The sequence below is a fragment of the Balaenoptera physalus genome, assembly GCF_965194825.1.
Source record: "Balaenoptera physalus genome assembly, chromosome: X".
Lineage (NCBI taxonomy): Eukaryota > Metazoa > Chordata > Mammalia > Artiodactyla > Balaenopteridae > Balaenoptera > Balaenoptera physalus.
Window position 1 is genome coordinate 34,093,644 of NC_138903.1, and position 15,547 is coordinate 34,109,190.

Genomic DNA, 15,547 nt, shown 5'->3' on the forward strand with positions numbered 1-15,547 from the left:
TAAGCAACAAGGATATATTGTATAGCACAGGGAATTATAGTCATCTTGTAATAACTTTTAATGGAGTTTAGTCAGTAAAAATACTGAATCACTATCCGGTACACCTGAAACGAATATAATATTACAAATCAACTATATTTCAATTTAAAAATTATATTTAAAAACAGGTAATTTTAATATGATACTGTGTGAGTGCTAAGGTTTGTATAAGGAGTGATGGGAGCTCAAAGGAGGGATTTCTGGTCCTCCTCCAGGTTCCGGGAAGGCTTCCTGGAGGAGGTGATGCCTGAGATAAGTTAGACTAAGAAAGGTTCCCACCTTTCTTAGTTTGTTCCAAGAAAAGTCAGTCAGAGGCATGGAACCACATGGTGAAGGAAGGGGAACTGTGGGGTGGTTTGGTTTCACTGAAGTAAACGCTTCATGGAGGGCATGAAGGCCCTTACTAAAATGAGTGGCTGGGGGAGAAGTGGCAGGAGGACAGAGTAGGAGCTGGGTGGCAAAGGGCTCTCTGTGTCTCACCTGGAGAGTAGCTTCACCTGGATTCTGAGTGGGGGGGAAGCTAAGAGGCACAGATGACCCCACAGAGTTGCTCTGTCTTGAGGCAGCCAATCATTGGCCAAAACCTGCTGGGGGAGGTGCATAGCATAGCCGCCCCTTTGGCTGAGGCCATATCTCCCAAGAAGAGGGCAGCAGTGAGCTTTGTCAGCAGTCAACTCACAGCCGCTGGGGGATGGGGCACCTGCCAGTAAAGTAAAGGGATCCGATAGAGCACCAAGGGCTTCCGGTTCACCTGGCCTGTTCCTCCTCCTCCTTTGGTACCCAGGTTAGATGGTGTCATTTCACCAGTGGGCCTTTCCTACCTCCAAGTGTCGGTTAGGAGCCTTCCTCTGTGCTTCCTCAACGCCCCTCTGTCCCCTCACGTAGCCTAATGAATGCCCCAGTTAGGTTGTAAAGACTAATGAAGGCAGGGGCTTTTATTTATTTATTTATTTTTTAAACCATCTGCTTCTCTTTTTTTTTTTATAAATTTATTTATTTATTCATTTATTTAATTTTTGGCTGCGTTGGGTCTTCGTTGCTGCGCGCGGGCTTTCTCTAGTTGCGGTGAGCGGAGGCTACTCTTCATTGCGGTGGCTTCTCTTGCTGCGGAGCACGGGCTCTAGGCACACGGGCTTCAGTAGTTGTGTCTCATGGGCTCTATAGAGTGCAGGCTTCAGCAGTTGTGGCTCGCAGGCTCTAGAGCGCAGGCTCAGTAGTTGTGGCGCACGGGCTTAGTTGCCCCGCGGCATGTGGGATCTTCCCGGACCAGGGCTCAAACCCGTGTCCCCTGCATTGGCAGGAGGATTCTTAACCACTGCGCCACCAGAGAAGCCCTGGCAGGGGCTTTTAAAAACCTTAGCACCTACTACTGTCCTGGTATATAGTAGGTGCTCAATTAATATCTAAATAGCCACCCATCCTGTGAGCTGTCTCTTTCATTAGCCTCTTTGCCATCTTTCTGCTGACACGATCAGCTCATAGCTACCCTATTGCCCTTCTTTCAGTCTTGGTTGACCCCACAGTGGGGCATTTTGTCTATAATACTAATCACATCATTAAAAATATAAACCAACCAATTCACAACAAAACACTCCCACTGGTTCCCTACTGCCCACGAATACAGTCCAAGCTGCCCAACTGGACTTGTAAAATCATCCAAAATATGAGCCCAATCTACCCTTCCAGCCCATGGTCCTGTTGCTTAGAACACTGCCCCACTGGTCTTCATGTGACTTGTTTATTGTGGCTTAGAAACTTTGCCCTTGCTGATTTGATGGCTGGAATGCTCTCTCTCCATCTCCTCAGGCCTGCAGTTTCCTATGCATCCTACACAGTCCTGAAGAAAGCCTTACTTCCATCAAAGCTTCCCCTGACTGTCTCCCTCAGGGAACTTCCACTTTTCTGATCCCTCTAGTATTATTTTCAGAGCCATTCATTTTATGTCCCAACAGCATCATGAACTACATGTCTTATTATGTATCAGTCAAAAGTACATATTTTTCTCTCCCTTTCTAGACAGTGCCTTCCTGAAGGGCAGGAATCGTGTTTAGCATTTATTGTATATCACCCAGGGCCAGAACTGGCAACATAATTTGGGGGACCCAGTACAAAATAAACATGCAGACCCCTTTTTAAAAAATGATTAAGAATTTCAAGATGGCAACAACAGAGCATTCAATCCAGGGTGGGGCCCTTCTGGAGGCCCTTTGTGAGGCTGTACAGGTCACATGCCCATGAAGCTGGCCCTGCCTAGGTCTGTGCATACAGCAGGTCATCAATGAGCACTTTCAAATGAATGGATACAGTGAATGAATGAATGTGTAATTAACTAAGTTCAATTCTTTTAAAAATCATTCTTTGTGGGAATGACACTTTCTTCCTAAAACTGAAGGAGGACAGTGCCATAGGTGACCATTGTCAGTGGTTGACTGGAAAGCACTGGCTGAGGAGAGCCCATTGTTACGTGTTCGTCATAGGGAGTGTTAAAGGATACATTTTTAAAAGAGAATAAAATCATGACTCATACAGACATAAACATATGTCAACAATTTTAACTCATAAATTAATGAGGGAACCACAAAGGTATTACAACTGGTTCAAAGGAAAATCCAAAGAGTGGACATATTTCAAGGCTATTAGGAACGCTGACATGAATTTACTTAATAGATGCAGAAACTAGCTGCTTCCACGAAGACTGAGGGAAGCCAATGCAGCGTCTACCGGACAGAATATGAGTTTCTAGAGACAGGTATTATTTACATTACTGTCAGTTTTCTACAAGGTAATTTCTGTCTTTACACAGTTGTAAAATAGGCTAGTCAAAGAGAAAGGCAGAGATAACCTTGATGGATGAGCTAGTCAAAATATCTACTAAATTCCAGTCTTTCCCACTTTCTATACGAGAAGGGTAGGCGAGGCAGGAGAGAGAGTGATCTTGTGTTATTAATCTCCTCTCTGAATATGAGCACCTGGAACGTGGGGGAAATTGTTTCTATTAATAGCTGTCACTTCTCTTGTTTCCATTCCTGCCTGTGTAATTGAGATTGCCTTGGCTGAGGAGTTTTGAAGGAACGTGTCTTTCCTTGGAACAATCAAGTGGGGAGGGCCTCACTTCACAGCTGAAGCCAGAGTCTTGGCCAGGTCACTTGGGATCATTGTTGTTTTTGGAAGGACTCCCAGTTTGGCTCTTAAGAAAAGGTGTGTAGTTATAAGTACTTTAACATGACAAATTCTGAACATCCGTGGGGGAATGGGCAAACTGTGTAAACATTTAGCCATTCCAAAAAGCCAGGTATGCATAATCCTTACCAGGGTATCTGTCATCAAATATTAACCCATTTGTAAATTATGGATTTTATCAATCTAGATACTTGTGACTCTTGCTCTCAGGGCCAGTATCACCATACAATTCAAACAACGTAAACTAAATCTCGCAGGTAAAGTAAGACTCCCTTGGAGAAGATCCTATAGCCTTGCTACTCAAAATATGGTCCCCAGAAGGGCCGTCGTTAGAAATGCAGTGTCTCTGGGCCCACCTCAGACCTACTAGATTAGAGTGGATATTTTACCAATACATTGGTGATTTGTGAGCCTCTTAGAGTTTGAGAAGTTCCGCTCTATAGTATTAAGCCCTGAAAATCACCTCTAATGTCTTTGATGTTTTCACAGGAATTGCCTATCTGTTTGCAAAAGCTTATCTGGTTTCCAAGAAACCACAGTACCTGGACACATGTATCCGATGTGGGGAACTCACGTGGCAGAAGGGCCTGCTAAAGAAGGGGCCAGGGATTTGCCACGGGGTAGCTGGCAGTGCCTATGTCTTCCTGCTGCTATACCGGCTCACGGGAAACTCTAAATACATCTACCGAGCCCAAAGGTCAGCTTTTCTTTGCATGTTTCTTTTTTTTTCTCCAAATGTTAATACAATTAATGTTCTGAACAGGTAATAGAGTCACATAGTTTTAAAGTGTAAAAAGAAATACTTCCACTGTGCACTATAGCAATTTAGTTCACTTCCCAGGAGATAGTTACCAGTCTCTTAGTTATCTTCTCAGGGATATACATATCTGTATATATACACAAGCAGATAGGCATATATGTAATATTTTATCCCTCTTTTTTGTTACAAATGGTAGCACTTCGCTATCTTAACGATCACCCTAAATCAGTAAATAAAGGACTTTTCATTTTTATTGCTGCATAGTATTACATCTTCTGAATGAGCCATAGTTTATTTAACCAGTCCCATATGGAGGGCAATTTGGATTCTTTCCAATATTTTGCATTACGTATAATGCTATGATGAAAAACCTTGTACATATATCATTTTGTTCACGTATGGGTATATCTGTAAGTAAATCCCTGGAAGTGGAATTACTGGGCCAAAGGATATGTATATTTGCGATTTTTTTTTTTATTGTGGTGAGAACGCTTAATATGAGATCTATTCTCTTAGCATGTTTTAAAATGTACAGTAATATCTTGTTAGCTATAGACACAATGTTGGACAGCAGATCTCTAGAACTTATTCACCTTCAGTAACAAACTTTATACCCATTGAGCAAAAACTCCCCATTTCCCCTCCCCCACCCCAGCCTTTGGCAGCCCTCATTGTATTCTCTGCTTCTATGAGCTTGACTGACTGTTGTACATTCCTCATATAAGTGTTATCATGGAGTATTTGTCTTTTTGTGACTGGCTTATTTCACTTAGCATAATGGCCTCATTTATCATTTAGAACAGTGCCTGGCCCATAGTAACTGCAATGTAAGTGTTCACTTATTATCACTAACAATTTGAGTTATATCATTCTAGACATTTCTCTATGCATGAATGCATATTCCTATATATATATATATGTATGTATGTATTATATGTACATATTAATAAGATCCTACAATTATGTATGTGTAACAGTACTATACGTACTGTTTGCAGTTTATAATTTTAAATAAACAGTTTTTAAGGGGCACCCTTTATTTCAGTTTGTATAGATCTATCTCATTGTTTTAATGACTATATAGTTATTTATTATAGTTGTACCATGATTAATTTAACCAATCTTTAAGTAATGGACACTTGGTATATGTGCAATCTTTACTAGTACAAACAAAATTGTCCCAAATATCCAACACATACCTTTCTGTGCACTATGAGAAAAAATTTTAAATTGAAGTCGTTAAATCCAGAGGCATTTTAAACTGTCTTTGTCTTTTGCCCATTTTTTCCTATTGTGATGCTTATTTTGAGGACTGTAACTCTTTGTCAATATATGATGTAAATATTTTTCTACTTTGCCATTTTTCTTTCAACTTAGCTCATGGTCTTTTGCCAGATGAAAATTTTAAGTATTTTTCTTGATAAAGTTGACAAACTTTCAAGATTTCTGGACTTTGTGTTATAGTTAAAAAGACCTTTCCCACTCTAAGATTATAAAAATATTAATTTACATTGACTTTTAATACTTTTATGATTTTATTTTCATTTTTAAAATAAATATGTACCCCTTCACCCATCTCTCCCACCAATTTAGAAGTTACTTTAACTTTTAAATCATTGATTAGTTTAGAGCTTACTTTTTAAAATAGTGTCAGATGGATATCTATCTTTGTGTTTTCTAATGAAAAAACAAAACTTTCCCATAACATCTGTTGGCCAATTACCCCAATCATTTGAAATTCCAGTTTTATCATAAACTGAATTTATATAAATGTGTGGGTTTGTTTCTGGACTTTCTATATTTCATTATTCATTTATTTCTAGTTTTTCTTAGCTGTTCTCTCTCATTTATTCTTCCAATTGTATTTTAGAGTCAATTTTTCAAAAATTAAAAGAATCCTACAGACATTTGATTGGAATTTCAATGAATTTATATGTTACTTAGTGAGAACTCACATTTTTAGAATATTGAGTTTTTCCATCCAAGAGTATGGTATGTTTTCCCTTTATTTAAGTTTGTAAAAATGTCATTTGGTAAAGTTTTGATCTTATGAAGAAGGACTTGTATGTTTCTTGTTAATTTTATTACTATGTATTTTATGTTTCCAGGATTGTGAGTGGAATCTTTTCCTCCCCTATATTTTCAGGTTATTTATTACTGGCATTTATGAAGACTTTAAAAAACATACATATTATTGCAGTTTAGCAATCTAAGACGCCCTTCTCTCATATAAATCTGCATTGTATCTTACAAACATCTTAGTTTTGATAAATATCAAAATGATATATCTGGCCACCTTACTGAACTCCATTAATCTTTCTATTAGATTCCATTGGGTTTTCTAAGTAGGCACACATATTATCTGCAAATAATTATAATTTTGTTACTTCCATTCTCAACTATATACTCTTTTTTTTTTTCATTTCCTATCACATGGGTCAGAATCTCCATAACAACGTTCAATAAAAATAAGGATAATAAACATCCTTGCCTTTATGCTGATTTCATTAAGAGTGAGTCTGTGTTTCACCGTGATCTTTTAAATTTGCTTCTTATAATGTGTATCATGTTGGATTATGACACTCCTCTGTTCAGGATAATCTGATGGCTTCCCACATGAATCAGAGTAAAAGCCAAAGTCTGTTCTCTGAACAAAAAGCCCTCCAGGATCTTGCCTCCCATTACGTCTCTGATATCATGCCCTACTTGTCTTGCTCCTGGTTCTTTGCACCACAGTGGCTTCCTTGTGACTCTGTTAAGATGCCAGGTACAATCTACCTCAAGGCCTTTGAAGTTTTGGTCTCCTTCACCTGTGATGTTCACTTTCTACGTATATGTCCCAGTTCTCTCACTTCATTCAGACCATCATTCAAAAGTCATTTTGTCAGAGAGGTCTTCCCAAGGCAATTTATCTAATATTCGATCTTTAAAAAAAACCATAAAATACCCTTTATGATATTTGCATGTATGCACAGAAGGAAAAATACTAACATATGTGAGTCCCCCATTTGTAGCTCCATTGTTTTGGAAGTCTGTTAATATATTTTGATTCATGGCTCCCTAATCTGTTTAGGTTGCAACCTGACCCTTTATTTCCCAAATATAGGGAAAAAAAGTCATTTGGGATCTTACTTAGGCTAATGTGATATCACCTTTGGAATAAATTTCATCGGGGTTGTCATTCTCTAGAAAGCCTATTAAAAAGAATCAGAACAACCCCTCTATTTTTCTGGGAGACTGGTCCTAGTTTACAGAGTCTTAATTATAAGTCTGGGATTACAGGGCCCTTCAGACAACTTAAATTTCTCACTTACAGGTAAAGACTGAAAATGTGCGGGTAATATCTGAATATTGTTTGGGCATTGCATTTAATTGTTTAGTGTACTGAAATTTCCACTTCATCATAACTCAAAGTTAAATATGGTGTGGTCCAAACTGGGGAGACTTCCTTTGGCCGTTCCTAAAACAGTAAAGTCAAACAATATGTACCTTCCTGGAATAAACATTACTTGGTCATCGCCTACTACTCTTTTAACACAGAGTTGGAATTTATGGTTCCAGAAAAATATTTGACCACCTTTTAAGTTTCTTCTATGATTATTTAATTATTCAGGTTTTCTACCTCTTTTTGAATTATTTTTGGTAGTGAATAAACTACTATAAAAGCATCTAGTTCATATGTATTTTCGAATGTTTGACATAAAGTTCTAACAGTATAGTTCCATAATATTTAAAATTTCCCATGTCTGTGATTACATGCCATTTCACATTCCTAATGGTTTTCCTTTTTGGCCAGACACACCAGCATTTTGTCTATGTTGCTTATCCTTTCAAGGAACTGGCTTTTGGTTTTTATTAATTATTTTTGTTTTTCTCTTTTGCTTCCTAATACATTGTTTTCTGCCTTTATTTTTGGTTTTCCAGTGTTCCTTCCCTTTATTTTGTTATTTTCTACAGTTTTTAAAAAGTGCTTAATTAGAATACCTTCCATCTTTATAACATCAACAACAACTCAGATCAATGAATTTTCCTCTGAGTTCAGTTTTGGTCATAGTCAATAGGTTTTGATATGTAATGTTATCAGTGTCTGTAATTCTTTTTAGTTCCATAATTACCATTCTGACTTCTATTTTGACAGAGTTTTTTAGAAAAATGAATTTGTTAGTTTGAATTTTGCACCATTGGGTAGATTTTGGAAACAATCATTTTCACTTTAGTATGATAACATGTTGTATAGGTCAGAATACAATGAAACTGCTACTCTCACACATTGCTGGTACTCTTGTAAATTGCTATATATCATTTAGAAGTTATTTTGAAAAGCACAAAAAATGTTCATCATATTACTTTTTTTTTTAAATTTATTTATTTATTTTTGGGTGTGTTGGGTCTTCGTTTCTGTGCGAGGGCTTTCTCTAGTTGTGGCAAGTGGGGGCCACTCTTCATCGCGGTGCGCGGGCCTCTCACTATCGCGGCCTCTCTTGTTGCGGAGCACAGGCTCCAGACGCGCAGGCTCAGTAGTTGTGGCTCACGGGCCTAGTTGCTCCGCGGCATGTGGGATCTTCCCAGACCAGGGCTCGAACCCGTGTCCTCTGCATTGGCAGGCAGGTTCTCAACCACTGCGCCACCAGGGAAACCCCATTATATTACTTTTAAATAAAAAAATGTAGGATACTAAATATTATACAGACTCTGATTTCAATAATGTAATAAATAAATGTAACCCTAGGGGGGAAAAAGGTCAGAGGAGGGAGCAAAATTAACTGTGGATTTCTCTTAAAATGTGGTGGGATGGTTGTCTCTATTTTACAAATATTCTGCTATACTATGTTTTTGTGAGAAAATTCTGTTTACCATGTATGGAATGCTTGCTCTTTGCTCAGAGCCGTAATATATGGTATCTTTGATCTTTACAGATAATCTTATGCAATTCTGCAACTTCACCGTTTTAAAGTCAGATTAAGAAATTTGCCAAAGGTCATCTAACTTGAAGTTATCAGAGTTGCATATTGCAACCCCAAAGCCCTTCCTCTTCCTGCTACACCAGGGCTTCGCAATCTAGGATTCGTGAGTTTACTTGAGAAAAGTATTACATTTCAAGCTGAAATGTAGCATTTCCTTCGATTCTGAATTCGCAGTAGCTGTGACTCTGTCACCAATAGATGTCATAGATATTCTCATGTTATTAGTCTTGTTGCAGATATTGTGAAATATATTTTACTCCCATCACTCCTTAGAAATGTCAGCAGTTATTAGACCCACTACTAGATCTTGTTATTTAATGTGTTAATAAAGAATCCATATATCACTGTATCACAAATTCGGTTGAAAAATTTTTGCTAACCATGCTTTAATATAATTAATTTCCTTGGGAATCCTGTGTATTTTTCTTTACATATTTGAAGACTTTTTTTTTTTTTTCTGAGAAGGAGTCCAGGCTGCCAGATGATCCATAGCACTAAAACAGTTAAGACCCTTGAAGCTGTACCACGAAGTTTCAGTGTGTAATTACAAATTTTGAATTAACTCTTAAGATGCATCATTATTCTACTGTTTAAAATTTTGACTTCCAAAAAAAAAAAAAAAAATTTTGACTTCCATTAAAAATTGTTGCATATTCAGGAAAACAGTTGAGAGAAAAATTGTCCCAGACAGAATTGCAGTATGTTTCCTGCTGATTTATTTTAAGCTAGCGTCAATTCTAAGAGCCCTAAAAAGATCAAACAAGTAATTACTCTTCATAGGACCCCCTAGGTAGTAGCAATAATCTAAATTTACGGCAGAATCAGCTGTCAGGCCTTTTCAACCTGTGAGCTCTAGCCTCTGAATTAGTGATTATTTTTGTTGTTGATGGGAATGGGTAGAGCAAGTCTGTAAAGAGGTGACAGCACTTTAAAACCTGTAAGCTACTAAAAATGTTACTCATTATAAATGATTTGAATAGGCTTTGTGGCAAATACAGGTAAAAGAAAAAAAGATCTCTCATAGAGAATTTAGAGGTCAGTGATTTATTTTTAAGGCAGGTGTCCTAAAAATAATCTATCTTGTAGCTGAGTTTGCTGTTTGATGTCATGATTATAAAGTGTTGCTTGCCTTTTCCCATTCATCTTATTCTTTTGTTTGCCCAAAGCACAGATTGTATAAAATCTTGCCCATTTATTTTCAGTCTCTGCTCTGTATCACATATAAATGAAACCTAGCTCAGAAAAAATATGCCTGCAGAAACACAGCATATTTACTTTTTTTAAAGGCAGAGGCCTATATCAGCTTGCTTCTATTCAAGATAAATAAAAGTATGGCTATTTATCTGTCTTTTTTACTTTTAATTATCGGATGACAGAAGGAATGAAATCCTCAGAAACTGCTTTGCTTTGCAAATGCTGAAAATAATTGAATTTACTTGGCAGCATGATCTGTTGTGAAACATACACAATGGCATAATGGCTTCTCCATTTTTTAACAGGGAAGAAGGCTTCCTTCAGGTATTATACACGTCTGGAAAGAGAATAATGCTAAAACTTGAACTTAGCGGAGAGGAGGAAGAAGCAACCCAGGGCCAATAATATGGAAACACTCATGTGAAAACTGTTCATATTTTCTCCTTCTCTTAGGTTTGCTGAATTTTTATTTACCGAGGAATTCAAGGCTGGTTCCCGGGTCCTTGAAAGTATATACAGCTTGTATGAAGGCTTCTCCGGGACCGTGTGCTTTCTGATCGATCTGCTGCAGCCCAACCAGGCTGAGTTCCCTCTCTTCAGCGTCTTTGTTTAGAAGGCTCCGTGTCCCACCGTGGCCCTGCAGAAGGTTCCTGAGATTTCCTGAGCCTACTACCTGAAGCAGTTTCCACATAAGCCACATTCAGTGGTATCACAACCATGAGCCTTAACATGGCTGTCGGAAGGAAGGGAGGGAGCAAGCAGGTGAAGGCAGCATGATACCTGATTGAAGGGAGAACAGTGTGAGAACCTGCAAACATAAAGACACCACAACTCTTCTAAAACCCCTGGAGATGGAATAGTTGAGGGAATAGATGTGAGACCAGAGATCAGAGGAAAAAGGGAAAGAGAAATCATCTGTCTTTCACTTGCGGGATAGAAAACAAAATTGAAATGTGGACTATGGCAATGAAATGCCAAAAATACCTTTGCAATTGGAGAGAGAATTTGACCATTTGTGGGTGCCCTCCACCCCTAAATTCAGAAATAAAGACGATCAGAAAACTAAAGTAATTGCCCAGCTAAAACTGCTAGGAGGGGCGTGTCAGGTTGCCGAAGGACAAAAAGGGAAACTCTTGGTTGTCCTTTGCCTTTACTTATTGAAATTCATGATTTTTAATGAATGGAGAAATTTGCATATGAATCTCTATTTTTTAGCATTACCCTGGGCACTTTAAAGAGATCATATCATAACTTAGTTTAAACCCCCAAATTCCAAGTTCCCTTAGGTCTTAGAGCGTCTCTCTTCCTGGGTTCCTTTTTCTTTCCGAAAGCTCAATTAGAATAGCAAAATTCACAGGCTAGCAAATACTGTAGCAAGTGTTATACTGTCAAGTGTTTTTCTCAATTTGAAGCATAAGCTGTGTACTGTCTATTGTTAGTAATTTTTTAAATGCTTATGTAATCCCTACGAAGCTATTAGCTGAACTGTAAAATATACTCGTGGAAAAAATCACTCATCTCAAAGATCAGGGTAACCACTACGAAGGTGGGTCATTTCCGCCTTGGATGGAATACTGTGTCCCCTGGGACAGGCACCCAGTGGCCTAGAAAGGGACCAGTGATTATGAAAAGAACACTGCTCAATTTTATACTGTAAGATTAAGAGATGCGTGAACTCCCTGGCTGATCACCTTACCCTCCAAGACACAGGCTCCAACTAGAATTTGTCTACAGTACCCAGTGAGCCAAGTTGTCATATTAAATTCAGCCCTGCCATAAACACATAGAAGCTGTAAAACTACTTCAAGTAAATAGTGGTTTCCAGAACATTGTGGGAGCATCTGTCACTTCAATACTCAGAACATGAGTTTATCCATTTTCTAGAATTTGGTCAGTGTCAATTACATATATCAGAGTGAGGAGGAAATTGCATACTGTATAAGATTTAACAATTATTTAAATAGTCATTAAATATTTGGATATATGTGATAGATGTAGAATATGTATCATTAAGTGCTTAGGTTTACATCAGGATGTATATATATCTAGATACGTGTCTAGATATATAGATAGATAGATAGATACCTAAGCGCTTATTCAGTTCAGTAGTTCCTAACTTCTTGATTCGTAGATGAACTTTGGGAGGAGTTGGGGAATATTTTGTTGCCTAAAAATGTGTGTGTGTGTGTGTGTGCGCGCGCGCGCGCACGCTCTTTTTTCTGGGAAGAGGATCTCTAGCATTCACAAGATTCTCAAAGAATCTGGGGCTGAAGAAAGGTAAGAACTGTCTGGATATTTTCTGACTTTCTTTATGTTTGCACTCATCAGAACAAACTAGGACAAAGTGGTTTTGAAAAGCATGCACGTTTGTAGCTCATTGTTTCATTTTCACATCCTCAGATATAAGTATATAAAATTGGCCTCAATTGTTCATCTTTGAACATACTCAGATTGGGGCAATACCACATAAATAGCAGCTTTCAGGTGACTCCCAAAGTTGGGTTCTACAAGTTCTTTCATGAATGGTCAAGGACCTCTCAGAAAGCCTTAAGACAAAATGCCTTCTACAAAGTAGTCTCCTTTTGAAATGAGAGTGGTAGCTGCTTTCCACAATCTGGATTTAAATTCATTTCATCTGACCCCTATAGGCTGACGGTAATAAGCATTCAATATACAGGGCTTTATATAGAACGCATGCTTTTTTCATCGTCCAGCAACACTTCAAGGTGATTTACGTAATTGATCCAAAGTCTCACAGTTAGGATGTTGTTGTGCTAATCGTTGTGAAAAGACAACCATTTTGTCAAATCCAAGAAAAGGCCATGTTTGTATCTTTATGAATTGACACCTCAATAAATTAGAAACAAGGGTAAGCTTGTTTAGCACTTAAACATGTTGAACGTTTTTATTTTCCTGAGAGAGTAGGATTACAACTTTGGGTAGGTCTTCTTCTATCTTGTTTTCCCAAGAAATGGGAAAAAGACCCTTTAGTGTTGCTGTGGAAAAGTGTGGCATGTCACTTCTTGTTTAATTAACCAAGCTGTTCCCTTCAATGTAATATTCTTTTTTGAATAGCGCTGAAGTGTGTTGCCTCTTGAAGGCTATGAGGGGATTTTCACCACCACTAGTATAACTTTAATGTTATTTACTATATGTGATGCGAACAATTATAAACCTGAAGGTAACAGTGGCAATTTGAGGATAGATTGAAAGAATCTCTCAACAATGGGGGAGACTGCCTTATACTTGGAGAACAGGAAGTTTTGGAAAATATTACAACTCCGTGTATTTTGTTTCATTAACACAATTATGTACCTTCTCTTTCATGTACCCCCTGCCATGTATCTTTATTTTGCCTAATCCCATTTCAGTCATCAGATTTTACTTTTTTATTCCATTTGTAACCTGGTAACTGAGAACAGAGGTTTGAGAGCATATATTCCCCTGTGCTTCTTTAGGTAATTGACTACACTATTAAGATAATTGTATTCACTTTCTGATAACTCTGAGAAACAGATTCATTTTCTTGGCCTGTGCTAAATTGGAACTTTTCCATGGCAATTTGTATCTTTAACTTTCTTTGACACACTTAAGATTTTAATCAAGACACTGTTCAGATTGTTTCAATTTCTGTAGAGAGCAAATCTCAATAATTTCAATGCAACAAATGTAAGTTTGTGATTTATAGCCATGTTCAGGGAACACATGATTAAAAGAAAAAACATTAGTAATGCAAAGAGCCCTGTTTTGGAAATCTCAAATCCTTGCTCGGTGACCTCCATGGGCAGCTATAATCACCATCATCACCCTCTCCACCTCACAGGGTAGTCAGTGATAAAATGGATATAAGAGAGTTTTATAATAGGCAGGTCCTTTATATGTTTAAAAGGGAAGCTATGTTTTAAGTACCTATTACGTGCATACAAAACCATGCTCAATTATGACTTCAAGTAAGCATTTCAGCCAAATGGAATCTCCCTGTCTGGATGCAGAGCTTGGAGTCTGGATCACTTGATGGGTAAAAACAAAGTATGTTCTTTATATTCTAGAACCAATCCTGACTATAGCATTTGTGCCTCAGAAAGTTCTGATTCACTGCGGCTGAGTACAAATGAATAGGCTGGTTCACTGAGGAGCTCGTTTTAATGGAAATATTTATTTTGCTCACTGGAAACAAAGGATTACAGTGCCAGTAACTTGAGAAAAGGAGCTGCAGGCTAGGTCTGCAGAGAAAACATGAACTGGGAAATAAAGTAATTTGGAGTTGAGTTTGGTCTGCACTTTCATTCAGGCCTCAGAACTGCATGACATAGAGCAATAGAAATATACTCTCCACGGCATATAAGGCCTTCCTTTGGGGACCTGGAAGGAAACACTGTCCCAAATCGATAGAGAAATGACGAAGCCTCATATTCGCCAAGGCCGGGTGATTTTGGCATAAACTTGGCAAGGAAAGCAAATGAGAAGGCAGACAAGGGGGTGGGTGGAGGAAAGCTTGCCTCAGCCCAGCATCTCAGCGTGAGTTGTGGAGGCACGTTCATTGCTGCTAAAAACCAGTCATCTTAGTCATGGGTTTTATTGCTTCCTGGGACCACTAATCCCAAACCACCCCTGATTCAGCAACTTCTTGTTCTCCTTCTCCTCTTAAATAGTAGGTTCTGATTTTTTTTTTCCTGTGTCTGCTTAATCATGTGACCTCCTGTCACCTGGAGGGCAGGCTTTCTCCTTATCTCTTCCATCCACGTCAGTTGGTAGCTAAGAGCTCCAGGCTCAGGAAGGCTGGACTCCCCTCTGGGTGGAAGGGCCGATCTCAAGGTCAGCAGCGGAAGGAGTTGGACCCATTCTGCAGTCACATCACAGGTCCAAGACAGGCTAGCCGGGGTGCAGCTGTTCACGAGAGGAGAACAACGGCTGCGTTTATCCTGCTTCTCCTCCATAAAGAAACCTGGTCATTTTATTTGTACTGCTGTGGGGAAAATAAAAAAAAACAAAGTTCATGCTACATTAAATATCTGGGCCTCCTGCATTATCATAAATCTCATACTGGGGGAGGGTGCCCTCTCTCTCCTTGTTTCTTTAATTGCAAGTGGTAATGAATTGAGGCCTGATGGATGAGGCCTTTGGGGTGGAAAATATATTTGTTTTTATTTTCTCAAAGTACTGAACCTTGTCATTTCCACGTGGACTTCTCCACAAATGGCAAAGTCCCTTATCTGCAGAATTTCCTGCACCTCTTTTGCGTTTGTGTACCCATTACCCCCCTGAACTGAATTTGAAAAAATAATTTAAAATGAAAACCAAATCATCCCTATTTTTATTCTTTGCCCGGGGTGGGGGTTGGTGAATAGCATGATTAAAAGAGCAGATGAAGAAGAGGGAGAGAGGGAAAAAGATACACGAGCTTTGACTG

At 38.5% G+C, this 15,547-nt stretch overlaps 1 protein-coding gene across 4 annotated transcripts in view; it reads left to right on the forward strand.

The window, feature by feature from the left end:
• Positions 1-15,547, forward strand: part of LANCL3 (LanC like family member 3) — a 107,194-nt gene that overhangs the window by 87,189 nt on the left and 4,458 nt on the right. Inside the window, exons 4-6 of one of the 4 annotated variants that reach the window (XM_082446606.1) lie at positions 3,709-3,916; positions 10,443-10,461; positions 10,591-10,664. In XM_082446606.1, the coding sequence (XP_082302732.1) occupies positions 3,709-3,916; positions 10,443-10,461; positions 10,591-10,599 (236 nt within the window). In that variant the 3' untranslated portion in view covers positions 10,600-10,664. The other 3 variants (XM_082446603.1, XM_082446604.1, XM_082446605.1) reach the window with 3 other exon arrangements.